Source organism: Ranitomeya imitator, chromosome 5 (genome assembly GCF_032444005.1).
Source record: "Ranitomeya imitator isolate aRanImi1 chromosome 5, aRanImi1.pri, whole genome shotgun sequence".
NCBI classification, from domain to species: Eukaryota; Metazoa; Chordata; class Amphibia; order Anura; family Dendrobatidae; genus Ranitomeya; species Ranitomeya imitator.
In genome coordinates this window covers 222,056,171-222,074,991 of record NC_091286.1, presented here as the reverse complement: position 1 = coordinate 222,074,991, position 18,821 = coordinate 222,056,171, and the positions used below count along the sequence as shown (strand labels likewise).

Genomic DNA, 18,821 nt, shown 5'->3' with positions numbered 1-18,821 from the left:
AAGCTGTGCCATATAGAATGCTCTGCACCGTTCAGTATGGCCCCATAGATGCTCCACATAAAGCTGTGCCATATAAAATGCTCTGCACCGTTCATTATGGCCCCATAGATGCTCCACATAAAGCTGTGCCACATATAATGCTCTGCACCGTTCATTATGACCCCATAGATGCTCCATATAAAGCTGTGCCCCACATATAATGCTCTGCACCGTTCATTATGGCCCCATATAAAGCTGTGCCCCATATAGAATGCTCTGCACCGTTGATTATGGCCCCATAGATGCTCCACATAAAGCTGTGCCCCATATAGAATGCTCTGCACCGTTGATTATTGCCCCATAGATGCTCCATATAAAGCTGTGCCATATAGAATGCTGCTGCTGCAATAAAAAAAAAAAAATTCACATACTCACCTCTCTTGCTCAAGACGCCGGCGCTTTCAATATTTACCTGCTCCTCGTACGGCTCTGTCTCCAGCACTGACGCTCAGCAGAGGGCGCGCACTGACTACGTCACCGTGCCCTCTAACCTGAGCGTCACTGCCAGAGGACGCTAGAGACGGAGCAGCACCGGAGCGAGGAGCAGGTAAATATCGCGCAGCGCTCCCCTCCCGTATACTTACCTGCTCCGGCGCAGTCCCTGCTTCTCCCAGCGCTGCATCTTCTTGCTGTATTGAGCGGTCACAGTTACCGCTCATTTTCAGTCATGAATATGCGGCTCCACCTCTACGGGAGGTAGAGCCGCATATTCATTTCTGTAATGAGCGGTACCATGTGACTGCTCAATACAGGAAGAAGATGCAGCACTGGGAGAAGCAGGGACTGCAGGGACTGCGCCGGGAGTAGGTAAGTATAACTAGACAGCAACCGCCCCCCCCTCCCCTGCCGACCCCTGGGTATGACTCGAGTATAAGCCGAGAGGGGCACTTGAAAATCTCGGCTTATACTCGAGTATTTATACGGTAAGTGTTTGACAATAGCAGCAAAATGAAAGATTCCTAAACGATCAATCACACAATGCGTTTTTTTTACATTTTTTTCTGTTGAAACCTTTCTATAGAACAAAGCCTCACCCACTAGTAATGCTACTGATATAATGGCCACAAAGCAACCCGCATCACTGTAGGCTACTTTGTACTTCTCCATTTTCTAAAAAAAATTAACTCCTCATTCGGCATAGTCAGCGCATCACACAATTAATCAAACCTAAATTATAAGTATATAAAATGTTCCAATCAATCATTTATTTTGCCCTTGCTAAAATACGACAAGTGTCTCAGTGGTAAGATTTGAAGAAAGCTTTATAGTGGCACTTTCAGGTTGTAGCACCTTAAATTACAGAAAGTTTTAATACATGAATAGAAACTAAAGTGTTCTGAAAATAAGATACTTAGTGAATTAAAGTAAAAGAAGAAAAAAAAAAAGAAATCAAACAATACATTTTAAAGTGTGTACAAAGCAAAATACATATAGAATGATAAAACGTTTTAAAGGACAGAAACAAAAAAGAAAATGGTTAAATAGCAAGTCCAAAGGCACTGACTATACAATACATAGTCTTGTTCTCCCATCGAACAGTACAGCTTCCTGCAAAGACACAAAAAGGAGAATAACTATTGTATAATGCACTCAATGAGCACAGGTACGTACAGGAACAGTCACTGATCACAAGGACAACTAGGAAACGGCTAAGTGCTTGCTACCAATGTATAAATGCTACGTCCAGCAATAGTGTAAGCCATTCTCCTGATCCTTACAGCACATTATCCCTCTCCTGGGCCACCGTGCATGTAAAGGGTTATTGGAAAGTAGTCTCTTAAGCAACTCAAAGCTAGGTAGACTCTCTCACTTCTTTGTTTCTGGCATGGTGGGCTCTCCTCCTTGAGCACCAGCTCTGGTAAATAGTAGAACTATAAAGTCCAGCACAAGTTCTGCTGTAACACGTTCAGCTATCAGTGGCTGCTAATTCTGGAGCGCATTTTTATGTCCTTAAATCAGATACTTCTACCAAACAAAATAATTCATAAATAACTTTTCCCAGAAGTCAACTTTACATCAGCACAATTTTTGAAACATAATTTTTTCTGTTGGAAAATGCAACTCTTACAACTTCCTAACAATATTTTTATAAGCATTTATTCTATTTTTTTCTCAGGTCCACATCACATTTGACAGAAAATACCCAAAAGTGACACCATTCTAAAAACTGCAACCCTCAAGGTGCTCAAACACATTCAAGAAGTTTATCAACCCTCCAGGTGCGTTCATAAGGATAACAGGAGAAAATGGACCAAAAAAAAAAAAAAAAGTGTTGTGTTAAATTTCTCCTGAGTACGCCGACACCAGATACGTGGGGGAAAACTACTGTTTGGACGCACGGCAGGGCTCAGAAGAGAAGGAGCACAGTTTGACTTTTGAACGCAAAAATGGCTGGAATCGATAACCGATGCCATGTCGTATTTAGAGAACCACCGATGTGCCTAAATAGTGTAAACCCCCGTTTTAAAGTGCATAGGCGATCGTTAAAGGGTTAGAAAAATGTTATCACAGCAGTTTGTCAGGAGCTGAGCAGTTAACTGCTGTATATAAATCAATGGCTGGAGAGAGGTGACTGCGAGTTAGGCGTTCACAGATTTCCTGGAAGGTAACTGCTCAGCACATTTGGCCAGCATCTGGGAAAGCAATAGTGGCAGAGCTCCATGGAAATCAGCTGTACTCCAATGAAAGATACAAGGTCTCATTGCAGGAAAATTACAGCAGAAAGAAAAAGCAAGTTCATTGCAAACTTGCTTATTTTCATGCCATCTAATTAAAGCAATTTAATAACTTGAGATTATCCTTTTAAAGTTAATTCCATTTTCACAGATGAGTTTTGTTGGATAGCGCTTGTTAAAACAATCACTTTTGCAATTCAATGTTTAAAAAAAATTATTTTGTTTTCAGTTTGTTGTTTAGAAAATCAACCACCACACTGGAGCTGGCTGGGATTAGGAGACAGTAAAGCTCTCCAGCGATCCAACCAACTTTAAAGCAGTGCTTACGAGTTCAATAGCAAAGAGCTTGTAAGCACCGATAAAAGTATACAAATGAAAAAAGTTCTCAAGAATGTCTAAAAAAATTTCACTATGAAACCATAACTCTTTGGAAACAACCCTTTAAAATGGGCTTTGGGCTCTTATTTTGATAACCTATCATTAGAATAGTCCTCACATTAGTGAGTACTCATTGCTCGGGTTTTCCCGAGCACACTTGGGTGACCTCCGAGTATTTGTTAGTGTTCGGAAATTTAGTTTTCATCGTGGCAGCTGAATGATTTACAGCTATTAGCCAGGCCGAGTACATGTGGGGGTTGCCTGGTTGCTAGGGAATCCCCACATGTAATCAAGCTGGCTAGTAGCTGTAAATCATTCAGCTGCCGCGCTGAAAACTTAATCTCCGAGCAGTCATGAATACTCGGAGCATGCTCGGGAAAACCCGATCAACAAGTATACTCACTCATCACTAGTCCTCATACATAAGATCAGTAGAGGCTGAACGCTCAGTCAGCTCCCTGACAACCACCTGATTGAAGGGGCAGCTATGCGCATTCTGAAAACCCCTTTGTACATTTAGTCACTGGATCGTACAGGAGATATTGGAGTTGCCTGGAGCAGGTTTTTAAGAACTGATGACTACGTAGAGTTACTGCAAAATGTCTGAGTAAGCTTTCCACAGATGCTGCACATACTACTGGGAAATACAAGCTGAGCACTGCAGGACTGTTGAATTACAATCTAAACTCACTAAAAACTCAAATTAGTTTACAATGACGACAAGAAAGGAAACTTGAGTATCAGCAGACAATAATAAAAGCGACTGGTGAAACAGGCAGGTATAATGTAAGTAACATCCAGGCCCCTAATCATCTATAATATAACGCTGGGAGCGTCACTCTGTCCGAAGCCTTTATAGACTGCGCAGGCGCGACGCTCCTAGCGTTACATTACAGAGTGTCAGGAAAAAAAAAAAATGGCGCCGGAAGGCGCGGACTGCCGGGAGCAGGGGGACACCGTGCACATATTTGCGCCCTGATTATGCTGTGGCACTTCATGCCACAGCAATTTGTTACTTACGCCATTCCTTTCCGCCCATTTTCTTCGTCCTCCTGCTGCCGGAATCGGCGCCTGCGCAGTCCGCGCTTTCCGGCGCAATTTTCTTGAAGACACACAGTCACACAGTGTGTCTTCAAGAAAATGGCGCCAGAAAGCGCGGACTGCGCAGGCGCCGATTCCGGCAGCAGGAGCACGAAGAAAATGGGCGGAAAGGAATGGCGTAAGTAACAAATTGCTGTGGCATGAAGCTGTGGCACTTCATGCCACAGCAATTTGTTACTTACGCCACCTGATTCCTTTGTCCTGCTGCCGGAATCGGCGCCTGCGCACTGCAGTGTGTCTTCAAGAAAATGCCTGCGCAGTCCGCGCTTTCCGGAGCCGCCGATTCCGCCAGCAGGAGGACCAAGAAAATGGCGGCGGAAAGGAATCAGGTGGCGCAAGTAACAAATTGCTGTGGCATGAGGCTGTGGCACTTCATGCCACAGCTATTTGTTACTTACGCCACCTGATACGGGGCATATACTATGGAGCAGCGTATGGGGCATATGGATGGGAGCAGCAAATTAAAGAATGGTGGCGCAGGATGGGAGCAGCAAATTAAAGAACGGTGGCGCAGGATGGGAGCAGCACATGACAGAATAGGGCAGCACATGACAGAACGGGGGCGCAGGATGGCAGCAGCACATGACAGAAGGGGGGCGCAGGATCGCAGCAGCACATGACAGGATGGGGGCGCAGGATGGGAGCAGCACATGACAGGATGGGGGCGCAGGATGGGAGCAGCACATGACAGGATGGGGGCGCAGGATGGGAGCAGCACATGACAGGATGGGGCGCAGGATGGGAGCAGCACATGACAGGATGGGGGCGCAGGATGGGAGCAGCACATGACAGGATGGGGGCGCAGGATGGGAGCAGCACATGACAGGATGGGGGCGCAAGATGGGAGCAGCACATGACAGGATGGGGGCGCAGGATGGGAGCAGCACATGACAGGATGGGGACGCAGGATGGGAGCAGCACATGACAGGATGGGGACGCAGGATGGGAGCAGCACATGACAGGATGGGGGCACAGGATGGAGCAGCACATGACAGGATGGGGATGCAGGATGGAGCAGCACATGACAGGATGGGGACGCAGGATGGGAGCAGCACATACCAGGATGGAGACCATATACCAATATAAATGCTCGCCACCCGGGCGTAGAACGGGTTCAATAGCTAGTTTTTTATAATGAACTCTACCCTTGAGAACCCTACAAAAGGTGGACAAGCAATTGTAGAAGGGTTCAATTACACTTACCATCGGTCGAATTATCCCAAAAGCAGGAACTCGCTGTATGAAGACCTGCACCATTCTTTTGCATAATCACACAGGTAACTGGGGGAAAAAAATAAAACATTATAGGCTTTTCAGACCTGAAATGTTCTATGGACACAAGTCAAGTTCAGTACCCTATGCTGTGAGAAGTTTCACACAACAGGCAAAATTTGGGGGAGCTAGGGGTGGAACTGAGTAATTAAAGGTGGTCTTGGACCCTACCTCAACTTTAGCTACCTGGGTGTTGGGATGTTACATCATACCTATGTATTTAAATGGCTTTCCCAGCTTTGTAAGTTGGCTCAGAGTCTGCTCCACGACGTTAGTGGTCCACTGATTGACTTTGTTGTGTTGGTATGCATTCCCACCGATGGCACTTTCTATTGACTAAACACAAAGAACATTCTAGTATTGCGAGACAGTATAAAATAAGTAATTCTAACAGAACACAAGCATCTCTTCTGAACATTTTATACAATATATAGAGCTACACTGTATTACTCAACGATGTGAACTGACCTCTTTAATGATGTTGCTCACTTCATCTACAACAAATGAGGACTGAAAAACAGACACAAAAAGAACAGTTAAAACGAAGCTTTACATGAGAACGTGTACAACAAGTGGCCAATCCAATCCAGTTTAATAACCACCATCATTTCCAAGGCTCCACCCAATAAAGAGAAAATAATTGATATAGGGTATGCATATCCCCATTACGCTCAGCTTTTTCCTAAGATCATCCAGACTTTCGCCCACAGTCAAATCAAGACTTGTTTGCTTTCTAACTTCTATGAAGTTGACTTGACCTCGTGCCTAGTAAACCTGGGAGACTCTTTAGGTGCTCATACAGGAAAGATATATATCTTGGTACCGTGCTAGCCAGTAGATAGAAAAATATTTAGAATTGAGAGTCCTCAGCGGTTGATACCTTTTAATGGCTAACTGAAAAGATGGTAAATTGCAAGCTTTCGAGACTACACAGGCTTTGCCTGATGAAGAGACCTGAGTAGTCTCGAAAGCTTGCAATTTGTTACCATCTTTTCAGTTAGCCATTAAAAGGTATCAACCACTGAGGACTCTCAATTCTAAATATTTTTCTAGGTGCTCATACACATTACAGTAAAGTAGGCTAAATTTGCAGATCTTCGCTGGACCAGGGACCAACAAATGATGGCAGGGCAGAGAAGGGCACGTGGATTAGGAATACCTGATCCGGTTCTCAGGAAATAAGCTGCAGTCAGAGGCGTCCGGCACTCTTGTCCTTATTAAGACCTGATGCCAGCTTGGCTACATGCACGTGTGTATGGGATATCAGGAGAAATAGGGGTCAGCCAAATGAAAGCTTGGCAAACAGCTCTTGGAGATGGAGATTAGCTCAGCCTAATGATATACTTATAAGCAGAAGATTGTTGTCGAGCCTTAGTTTTCTGGTCTGCAGTCACATTCTGAATCCTCACAGTCCGCAGTATGAACGCTGTCAGGATTCTCTGATGTCAGCACTGGGTGGGCGCATGACCGCAAGTATGTGATCTGCATACATGCAGTCATGTGCATGCTAGACCTCCACAGCCTCGTTCAATACAAGTGAGTTGAGCAATGTCTGACAAGTCTAGTCAGAATGTGGCAGTCAACCACCCACCTGAGGTCAGAGAATCCTGATAGTGAGTGGTATGTGCATACTGTGAGGATTCACAAATCTACAGTCATACAGAGTGACTGCAGACTTGAACCCCCAAGCCTGGACAACCTCTTTAAAAACATTCATTCTGTTGTACAGATAGATGTAGGTCTAGATGGTGGCATGGGATGTGATGGCACATAGCAACGGCAATTCTGTCAGAATTATACACTACATATTACAAAATCACAGGTACAGATATGGACTTATAAAGTTCTCATTCAAGTCAAATACGGTAAATATTTGATGCCAACAATACATATTACCTTACAGAAAAACATCAAGATACCCCTTTACAAGGAGGCGCATCCTGTATAACTTAGTATGCAGTCTTTAGATACTGCAGACATCTGATCGATACTACAAATGTACATATACATACACGATGCAGCAGCACACTGCGACTAATGAATACATGATCAATATTGCTTTACATGTTAACATAAGGTACTTAGGACTCACCGAAAAACTAATACCACTAAAAATTATATTTTATTAAGAATGAATAAAAACCATCAAACCAAGTGAAACATAACCAAGCTGCTGACCTACAACCAGGCGCTATACACATCTCTGATGTCTTGAATGAACACAAATTACCACGTGCCTCCTGACGAACTTTTATCATGGGAGGGAAACGCGTCGAGGCTGAATTTATACATTTAAGCCAAGTCTAGCAATATTATCTTGGTTTCAAAGTTTATTTGACGATTTACTCTGGGCACGGTGCATTTAGTGTTAAGTCTATGAATACGGCCTCTTGTAGGTTTTGTATTATGACATCCCCTTGTGGTTAATGACATGATAGTGTGCGGTGGAACTAAATCCTAGGTTTGTCTGTGTCTGTTGGAAAGTGATGACAGTGTGAACTGGTGCTGAGCCTTTTAGGGTATATCTCGTATATATCTCTCTGCACTCGGTCTAATCAGTCTGCACTTTGCCCCTTTAACTGAATAAAATAAGGCTGGTTACAGAACTTTGGGCAGGTTGCAGTAGCGGATTACTGGGTATCTCGGAGCATTTTGGAGGGCAACTGGTAGTTTATACCCTTAAATACCTCTCCCTCTCCGATAATTAACTAAATGTATAACGTAACTTATTTTTTAGTTGTCTATTGTATTTATAATGCTGTGATTATTGTTGCTGTTGGTATCCTACTCGGACTGCTGGCAATTTTTTGAGCGTTGGTTGCCCCAATCTAATCTCCTATCCCTCTCCCAGGTATGTTGGACTGCTCATTCGGTTTCAGTCTGATGAATCTGGTTTGGAAATAGGAGCCTTTTCCATTTGAGCAATTCGGTGCCCAACTTGGGGTGGTTTTCTTCTCTGTGACCTGTCGAGTAGGGACATCCAGGGACATCAGGGTGCGCCGACGTGGAGCTTTTGCATTCAAGATAGTGTGCCAACCTCCGCTGATAGGCACGGTTCTAGCAGGGGTTAATGGCGTGAACTAGGTACACCCAGCACCCCTGATTTGTGATATTCAATGTTTGTAGGTCAGCAATTTAGTTGCTTGGTTATGTTTCACTTGGTTTCATGGTTTTTAATCATTCTTCTAAAAATATAATTTTTAGTGGTATTAGGCTAGCTTCACACCAGCGTTTAGCCGGCTGCGGAGGGATGCGGACTTTCTCCGTGAAGCTCCACCCACTGCCACGCCTCTTCATTCAGCTCCGCCTACGGCTGCATGCGCACCCTATCTTTAACATTGGGTACGCAGGCCATGCCGCTGTATGCGGATGCCGCCGCATGCGAATGCCGCCGCATGCGAATGCCGCCGCATGCGAATGCCGCCGCATGCGTCATTTTGATGGTGCGACGCGGCATGGCCTGCGGACCCAATGTTAAAGATAGGGTGCGCACGCCACATGAAGACGTAGGCAGAGCTGAATGAAGAGGCGCGGCAGTGGGCGGGGCTTCATGGAGAAAGTCCGCATCCCTCCGCAGCCGGCTAAACGCTAGTGTGAAACTAGCCTTAGTTTTTCAGTGAGCACTTTCTACAACCAATTTCGTGAATCAAATTTGTAATTTTCTGTAACATAAGGAAGCCAGCATTTTTTGATCAAACAGCATAAAAGCCATCCAAACATGTCAAGGTGACCTTTTAAATATGAATGCTCCCTAACCACTATATGCCCTACCTTACCATGTGCCAAACAGGGCCTCATCCTAATGGATGGTTTTATTTGTGAGCTATGCCTGGTTTCCTTTTCACTCCTCATTCAGACCGGGCACTGTTTGGCACATGGAGAGGAACGACCATCCATATTAAAAAGGTCACCTTGACGTGGTTGGAAGGTTTTTGCGCTTTGACCAAAAAACGCTAACTTAGTACCTTATGTTATTAACGATTATAGCAATATTGGAGTTCATGTATTCATTAGTCACAATCTGCTGACAAATAGTGTAGGTATATGTTTGTATATTGGCCACAGTGTATTTGTGAACCTGTGAATTAATTTAATAATAAAAGTGTGTGAGCCCTAGGTTTTATTTTTTTATAGTACAAATATGGGGGAGTGTGGCCATCGCCTCATAACGTTACAATTGTGAGCTATACCTGATTTCCTTTTCACTCCTCATTCAGATGAGGCTGGTTTGGAACATGGAGAGGTAGGACATATAGTGATTAAGGACCAGCCATATTAAATTGCACACTTTGATGTGGTTGGATGGCTTTTGCAAGCTTTATATAAAAAAAAAAAAAAGCTAACAAAGTACGGCACCTTACATTATTAACGTTTATTATATTAGACTTCATGTACTCAGTCGCACTGTGACGACGCATCATGTATGTACAGTGAAGGAAATAAGTATTTGATCCTTTGCTGATTTTGTAAGTTTGCCCACTGACAAAGACATGAACAGTTTATAATTTTAAGTATAGGTTAATTTTAACATTGAGAGATCGCTGAAAAGGAGGATTTGTGGATTTTGATCCGCGCTACCAGCACATCCAAAAACAGGCCAATTGTATAGTTGAACAGTTGTTTATTCTATGCGTTTCGGAGTACACATGACTCCTTCCTCAGGAAATACCACAAGTCTTGTGGTATTTTCAGCGATCTAACTATAGCAGCACGCCGACCAGTGGATCTGCAGCAGCCGGCAATATATGCTTGTGAATATTCTACATCAGGTGAGAAGTTAATTTTACAGATATATCTGCTATAATTTGTGAGATAAGACACTATTTGCACTTCTTCCCTGCAAGTTATTTTATTAAACATCGAGAGATAGAATGTCAAAAATAAAATCCAGAAAATCACATTGTATAAATTACATAATTTGCATTTTGCAGTGAGAAATAAGTATGGGATTCCTCTGGAAAACAAGACTTAATACTTGATGGCAAAACCCTTGTTGGCAAGCACAGCAGTCAGATGTATTTTGTAGTTGATGATGAGGTCTGTGCACATGTCAGGAGGAATTTTGGTCCACTCCTCTTTGCAGATTTTCTGTAAATCATTAACGTTTTGAGGCTATCGCTTGGCAACTTGGATCTTCAACTCCCACCATTCGTTTTCTATGGGATTAAGGTCTGGAGAGTGGCTAGGCCGCTCCATGACCTTAATGTGCTTTTTTTTTAGCCACTCCTTTGTTGCCTTGTATGTATGTTTTGGGTCATTGTCCTGTAGTAAGACCCAGCCACGACCCATTTTTAATGTCCTGGCGGAGTGAAGGAGGTTGTCACTCAGGATTACGGTACATGGCTCCATCCATTCTCCCATTGATGTGGTGAAGTAGTCCTGTGCTCTTAGCAGAGAAACACCCCCAACACAATGTTTCCACCTCCATGCTTGACAGTGGGGACGGTATTCTTTGGGTCATAGGCAACATTTCTCTTCCTCCAAACACAGCGAGTTGAGTTAATGCCAAAGACCTCAAGTTTGTCTCATTTGACCACAGCACCTTCTCCCAATCACTCACAGAATCATCCCAACTGCCTTGAGATCATTAACAAGTTTTCCCCGTGTAGTTTTAGGCTGATCTCTCACCTTCCTCATGATCAAGGATACCCCACGAGGTGAGATTTTGCATGATGCCCCAAATCGTTGTCGATTGACAGTCATTTTGTATTTCTTCCATTTTCTTACTATTTCACCAACTGTTGTCTCCTTCTCACCCAGCATCTTACTTATGGTTTTGTAGCCCATTCCAGCTTTGTGCAGGTCTATGATCTTGTCCCTGACATCCTTAGAAAGCTCTTTGATCTTGCCCATGTTGTAGAGGTTATAGTCTGACTGATTAACCCCTTCATGACCCAGCCTATTTTGACCTTAATGCCCTGGCCATTTTTGGCAATTCTGACCAGTGTCCATTTATGAGGTAATAACTCAGGAACACTTCAACGGATCCTAGCGATTCTGAGAATGTTTTTTCGTGACATATTGGGCTTCATGTTAGTAGTAAATTTAGGTCGATAATTTTTGCGTTTATTTGTGAAAAAAAATCGGAAATTTGGTGAAAATTTTGAAAATTTCGCAATTTCCAAATTTTGAATTTTTATTCTATTAAACCAGAGAGTTATGTGACACAAAATAGTTAATAAATAACATTACCCACATGTCTACTTTACATCAGCACAATTTTGGAAACAAAATTTTTTTTGGCTAGGAAGTTATAAGGGTTAAAATTTGACCCACGATTTCTCATTTTTACAACAAAATTTACAAAACCATTTTTTTTAGGGACCACCTCACATTTGAAGTTAGTTTGAGGGGTCTATATGGCTGAAAATACCCAAAAGTGACAATTCTAAAAACTGCACCCCACAAGGTGCTCAAAACCACATTCAAGAAGTTTAATAACCCTTCAGATGCGTCACAGCTGCAGAAGCAACATAGAAGGAAAAAATGAACATTTCACTTTTTAGTCACAAAAATTATCTTTTAGCAACAATTTTTTTTATTTTCCCAAGGGTAAAAGGAGAAACTGGACCCCGAAAGTTATTGTACAATTTGTTCCGAGCACAACGATACCCATATGTGGGGGTAGACTACTGTTTGGGCGCACGGCAGGGCTCGGAAGGGAAGGAGCGCCATTTAACTTTTTGAATTAAAAATTGGCTCCAATCTTTAAGGCCGGTTTCACACGTCAGTGGCTCCGGTACGTGAGGTGACAGTTTCCTCACGTACCGGAGACACTGACTCACGTAGACACATTGAAAGCAATGTGTCACTGCACATGTCAGCGTGTTTTCACGGGCCGTGTATCCGTGTGCAAAACACGGAGACATGTCAGTGTTCATGGGAGCGCACGGATTACACGGACCCATTAAAGTCAATGGGTCCGTGTAAAACATGTACCGCACACGGACGCTGTCCGTGTGCAGTCCGTGTGCCGTGCAGGAGACAGCACTACTGTAAGCGCTGTCTCCCCCACGTGGTGCTGAAGTGGCCATTCATATCTTCTTTCCAGCAGCGTTCGCTGGAAAGAAGGTATGAAAAATCCTTTTTTTTTTTGTCCTCGTGTTTAAAATAAAGATCCCTGTCGCCACCCCCCCTCCCACCCCCTGTGCGCCCCCCGCTATTACTAAAATACTCACCCGCTCCCTCGCAGCGTCCTCTCCTGGCCGCACCTTCTGCTGTATGAGCGGTCACGTGGGGCCGCAGATTACAGTCATGAATATGCGGCTCCACCTCCCATAGGGGTGGAGCCGCATGTTCATTACTGTAATAAGCGGCCCCACGTGACCGCTCATACAGGAGAAGGTGCGGCGAGGACAGGACGCTGCGAGGGAGCAGGTGAGTATTTTAGTAATAGCGGGGGGCGCACAGGGGGTGGGAGGGGGGGTGGCGACAGGGATCTTTATTTTAAACACGAGGACAAAAAAAAAAAGGATTTTTCATACCTTCTTTCCAGCGAACGCTGCTGGAAAGAAGATATGAATGGCGGCTTCAGCAGCAGATGCAGGGGACAGTGCTTATCTCTAGCGCTGTCTCCTGCACGCTCCGTGTGGTACCCAGTCGGCACACGTGTGCTGCACGTGTTCCACACTGATGTACTACGGGAGCTCACGGAGACACGGATAATTCCGGTACCAGAATTATCTGGACGTGTGAGACTGGCCTAACGGACACCATGTCGCATTTGGAGAGCCCCTGTGTGCCCAAGTATTGGAGCTCCCCCACAAATGACCCCATTTTGGAAACTAGACCCCCCCAATGAACTTATCTAGATGCACAGTGAGCACTTTGAACCTCCAGGTCCTTCACAAATTGATCCGTAAAAATGAAAAAGTACTTTTTTTTCACCAAAAATTTCTTTTAGGTTATGTGCACACGTCAGGATTTCTTGCAGAAATTTTCCTGACAAAAAAACAGACATTTCTGGCAGAAATCCGCAGACGTTTTTTCATGCGTTTTTTTCCAAATGCATAGAATAGCGGGAAAAACGCAGAAAATCCACAAAATTAATGAACTTGCTGCTTTTTTACAGCAATGCTTTTTTTCATGTGCACAAAACATGCAGAATGCAGTCTAAATGATAGGATGCATAATGTATGCCTTTTTAATGAGTTTTTATAGCGAAAAAACGCAAAAAAAACTGAACGTGTGCACATACCCTAAAAGCCTTAATTTTTTCATTTTCACATGGGCAACAAGATAAAATGGATCCTAAAATTTGTTGGGCAATTTCTCCTGAGTACACCGATACCTCACATGTGGGGGTAAACCACTGTTTGGGTACAGGGCAAGGAGCGCCATTTGACTTTTGAATGAAAAATTAGCTCCAATCGTTAGCGGACACCATGTCGCGTTTGGAGAGTCCCCGTGTGCCTAAACATTGGAGCTCCCCAACATGTGACCCAATTTTGGAAACTAGACCTCCCAAGGAACTAATCTAGATGTGCGGTGACCACTTTAAACCCCCAAGTGCTTCACAGAAGTTTATAACGCAGAGCCGTGAAAAAAAAAAAATTTTTCCCCCAAAAAATAAGTTTTTAGCCCCCATTTTGTTATTTTTCCAAGGGTAACAGGAGAAATTAGACCCCCAAAGTTGTTGTGCAATTTTTCCTGAGTACGCTTATGCCCCATATGTTTGGGTACACCACTGTTTGGGCTCGGAAGGGAGGGAGCACCATTTGACTTTTGGAACGCAAGAATGGCTGGAATCAATGGTGGCGCCATGTCGCGTTTGGAGTCCCCTGATGTGCCTAAACAGTGGAAACCCCTCAATTATAACTCCAACACACCCCTACCCTAATCCCAACTCTAGCCATAACCCTAATCACATCCTTAACCCCAACACAACCCGAACCCTAATTCCAACCCTAACACTAACCCCAACACACCCCTAACCCTAATCTTAACCCTATTTCCAACCCTAACCCTATGTGCCCACGTTGCGGATTCCTGTGAGGATTTTTCCGCACAGTTTTTGAAAAATCCGCAGGTAAAACACACTGTGTTTTACCTGCGGATTTACAGTGTTTTTTATGCAGATTTCACCTGCAGATTCCTATTGAGGAACAGGTGTAAAACGCTGCGGAATCCGCACAAAGAATTGACATGCTGCGGAAAATACAACGCAGCGTTTCCGCGCTGTATTTTCCGCACCATGGGCACAGCGGATTTGGTTTTCCATAGGTTTACATGGTACTGTAAACCTGATGGAGCACTGCTGCGAATCCGCAGCAGCCAATCCGCTACGGATCTGCAGCTAAATCCGCACCGTGTGCACATAGCCTAATTCTGACTCTAACCCCTAACCTAGTGGAAAAATAAAAGTAAATATATTTTCTTTATTTTAACATTGTCCCTACCAATGGGGGTGATAAAGGGGAGGGTTTGTTTACTATTTTTTTTATTTTGATCGCTGTGATAGAACCTATCACAGCGATCAAGATGTACCTGGAGCGAATCTGCCGGCCATTTTGGAAGATGGCGGTGCCAATCCAGAAGACGTATGGACACCGGAGGTCGGTAAGTATGCGGGGGTGGGATTAGACAGTGGGGGGGTGAGATCGGACTGCAGGGGGAGCAGACAGGAGGACGGAGGGGAGCGGAGCACAGGACAGGACGGGGGCGGTGGATCGATGGCAGATCGCGGTCTACAGCCATGGCCGATGATATTGCAGCATCGGCCATGGCTGGATTGTAATATTTCACCAATTTTCATTGGTGAAATATTACGATTGCTCTGATTGAAAGTGAAACGTCACTTTCAACCGCCAATCAGAGCGATCGTAGCCACGCGGGGGCGAAGCCACAACCTCCACCCCCCCCCCCCCCCCAGACTGAAGTACCACTCCCCCTGTCCCTGCAGGTTGGATGAAATTACAGTTAACCCTTTCACCCGGCCTGCAGGGACGCAATCATTCTGTGACACAGCATATGCGTCACAGGTCGGATTGGCACTGACTTTAATGACACGTACGCTGTCACAGGTCGGGAAGGGGTTAATTGAGTCTGTGGACAGGAGTCTTTCATAAAGGTGACTATGTAAGACAGCGGTCTTTAATGCAGGTAACGAATTAGGAGCCTGTAACTGGTCTGTAGTAGCCAGAACTCTTAATGGTTGGTAGGGGATCAAATACTTATTTCTCACTGCAAAATGCAAATAAATTTATACAATGTGGTTTTCTTTTTGATATTCTATCGGTCAATGTTAAAATTAACCTTCCCTTCAAATTATAGACTGTTCATGTCCTTGTCAGTGGGCAAACTTACAAAATCAGAAAGGGATCAAATACTTATTTCCTTCACTGTACATACATGGTGCGCCGGCACAGTGTGACTAATGAGAACATGAAGTCTAATATTGCTATAAACGTTAATAACGTAAGGTACCATACTTAGTTAGCTTTTTTTTTTTTTTTTTTTTATAAAGCTTGCAAAAGCCATCCAACCACATCAAAGTGTGCAATTTATTATGAATGGTCCTTAACCACTATGTGTCCTACCTCTCCATGGCCAGATAAAAATTATAGTTCAGCAATACATCTTCTCATGGCTGAGGAAAAGCTGCCGGTGTGGGAAGAAATAGGTGTAGGAGTTAGACTTAAAATCCCCATTCGTACTCTTACAGCAGCGACGACTTCCAATCTTAGGACACCTTGGAGATGTCTAGCACCAATAACAGGGATCACTGCAGCTCCATAGCAACTGTAAACAAAGCACACTGCACACAAAGGTTGCCATGGTAACACAAATACAGCCAGGGCTAATAAAATCCACGGCGCGTACCTCTCGGGCAGAGCATCTTGTGTGGGATGCCCACAGTGCCAATCTTTGCTGACAAAGACATCAATTAAAAGCAGGAGGATGCGATTAGGAGCAAAGAGGAGGGTCAGACATGGCTGCGAGGACGCCCATAGGACCGGACCACCCTGTATGTAAATACAGTGGGCGATCAGAGCTGACAGACAGCACAGGTGGTGCCATCTGATCATAGGCTCACAAACTGGTGACAGGTTCCCTTTAAAGGGGTTGTCCGGTCTAAATCTACAAGGTCAGCAGTTTCTCAATGACTGCAGACTTGTAAGTCCTCACATTGCAGATACTGCACCTGTGGGATTCTCCGCTGCTGGGGGAGCGATGTGCATACTCGCGGTCATGTGCGCCGGTACCTGGCGTCCTTCAATGCCAATGTATAGAGCGAGGCCGGATACAGTCTAGTTGGAATGTGGCCGGAAGTGTGCAGATCACATGACCACTTGATGGCAGCACCGTGTGCGGAGCCACAAGTCTGCAGTCACAGAGGACTAGACAGTCCCTTTAAGGGGTTTTTGTTCTATATAACCTGACACGTAGGGTGAGTTTCTTACACTACGCTTTTCTCCCTTCCTCAGGTTCAACGCAGAGTATCCACCGCTGCTGACAGTGGCGGTTATCGTCCGTAGTGCTGATGTCACGTGGACAGCGCTGCAGCCAATCACCTGAATGCAATGCGGAGCTCACTGATTGGGTGCAGAAAATAAGGCAGACTGGAAGCAGCACATACTGGGCGCTGGATCCGGGAATACTGCAGAGGGGCGCAGGTATACCCACCGAACATGGAACACCCCTTTAAGGATGATCCATGGCTGGAAACGGCTCACTGCGCCCCCAGAATAAGGAGGAGGTCTCAGCAGGGAAGGAAGCCTGGGACATACTGAGAAGATGGTGAGTGGCACAACGAGGGCCCCTGGCATGTGCCTGCACCACAGCCTCTGCCCCCGCACGCACCGGCTGTCAGGGCCGCCGCCTCACCTCCTCCGCTGTCTGAAACTCGTCCATTCCGGCCGCCCCGCGCTCTCTCACACCGGCAGCTGGAGACACAGCCCACCCCGCCTACCGCCGGTTGCCACAGACGCGCAGGACAACCACGCCCAATGAGACGCTGGATCGTCGTCACGTGGTTCTCCCCTCCCCCTGCTGCGGCAACTTGAGAGTAGTGGGAGGGGCAGTGTGAGACCCGCTGGATAAATAGCATTAAACGGCTGGATTGTGACCAGGTCGCTTCCTCAGAAGTGCGGGAATAGCCGCTCAGCCCATAATACGCGGTCCCGTATTGTTATTCTACCGGGAGCCGGCACCGGAAAACACGGAACATGCTCCCAGAATGCTCTGCGGTGGTGACGCCGTCTGACCAGCACTAGGCCTGTTCTACCGCGCCCCCAATCCCAGTGCGTTCAGGCATACTGTGGTGCCTTGTGCGCAGGCGCGTCCTGCCGCTGTATGAGGATTGCAGCTGAACATAAGCTAAATGCTGATTTATGGCGCCTAATCCTGCAAAGCGTAATCCGGGGAGGGACACAGCAGGTCACAGCTGCAGATTATACTGTATGTGCAGGAAGGTATACGGGGTGACAACTGCAGATTATAATCTACAACCATCAGTCTATAGCAGGGTGGTGTATATAGGATATATCTGCAATATACAATAGGGTGGGATACAGGAGGTCATAGCTGCAGATTATAATCCACCATCAGTCTATAGCAGGGTGGTGTATATAGGATATATTAGCAATATACAATAGGGTGGGATACAGGAGGTCACAGCTGCAGATTATAATCCACAACCATCAGTTTATAGCAGGGTAGGATACAGGAGGTCATAGCTGCAGATTATAATCCACCATCAGTCTATAGCAGGGTGGGATACAGGAGGTCATAGCTGCAGATTATAATCAACCATCAGTCTATAGCAGGGTGGGATACAGGAGGTCATAGCTGCAGATTACAATCCACCATCAGTCTATAGCAGGGTGGGATACAGGAGGTCACAGCTGCAGATTATAATCCACAACCATCAGTCTATAGCAGGGTGGGATACAGGAGGTCACAGCTGCAGATTATAATCCACAACCATCAGTCTATAGCAGGGTGGGATACAGGAGGTCACAGCTGCAGATTATAATCCACCATCAATCTATAGCAGGGTGGTGTATATAGGATATATCTGCAAGATACAATAGGGTGGGATACAGGAGGTCACAGCTGCAGATTATAATCCACCATCAGTCTATAGCAGGGTGGTGTATATAGGATATATCTGCAAGATACAATAGGGTGGGATACAAGAGGTCATAGCTGCAGATTATAATCCACCATCAGTCTATAGCAGGGTGGTGTATATAGGATATATCTGCAAGATACAATAGGGTGGGATACAGGAGGTCATAGCTGCAGATTATAATCCACCATCAGTCTATAGCAGGGTGGTGTATATAGGATATATCTGCAAGACAAAATAGGGTGGGATACAGGGGGTCACAGCTGCAGATTATAATCCACCAT

At 45.1% G+C, this 18,821-nt stretch overlaps 2 protein-coding genes across 2 annotated transcripts in view; one reads left to right on the top strand and one right to left on the bottom strand.

Annotated features, from left to right (window-relative positions):
• Positions 1-1,283: 1,283 nt before the first annotated feature.
• Positions 1,284-17,439, bottom strand: DYNLT1 (dynein light chain Tctex-type 1). Its single transcript, XM_069725925.1, has 5 exons — positions 17,292-17,439; positions 5,934-5,975; positions 5,678-5,801; positions 5,397-5,474; positions 1,284-1,587 (listed from the first exon to the last, which is right to left on the bottom strand). Exons 1-5 carry the CDS (start codon positions 17,316-17,318, stop codon positions 1,517-1,519), a joined length of 342 nt encoding a protein of 113 aa, XP_069582026.1. The 5' UTR covers positions 17,319-17,439; the 3' UTR covers positions 1,284-1,516.
• The window catches only part of SYTL3 (synaptotagmin like 3), a 321,014-nt gene continuing 319,216 nt past the window's right edge, over positions 17,024-18,821 (top strand). The window contains exon 1 of the mRNA XM_069725923.1: positions 17,024-17,204. Coding sequence (XP_069582024.1) covers positions 17,122-17,204 — 83 coding nt within the window. The 5' untranslated portion in view covers positions 17,024-17,121. The remainder of the gene's footprint in view (positions 17,205-18,821) is intronic.

Excerpts from the sequence above, each read along its gene's own strand:
- DYNLT1 (XM_069725925.1), bottom strand. The coding sequence starts at position 17,318 with ATGGACGAGTTTCAGACAGCGGAGGAG. Across the intron at positions 5,802-5,933 it reads TGAGCAACATCATTAAAGAG|TCAATAGAAAGTGCCATCGG; the intron begins GTCAGTTCACAT and ends CTTTGTGTTTAG. Across the intron at positions 1,588-5,396 it reads TTGGGATAATTCGACCGATG|GAAGCTGTACTGTTCGATGG; the intron begins GTAAGTGTAATT and ends GTGTCTTTGCAG.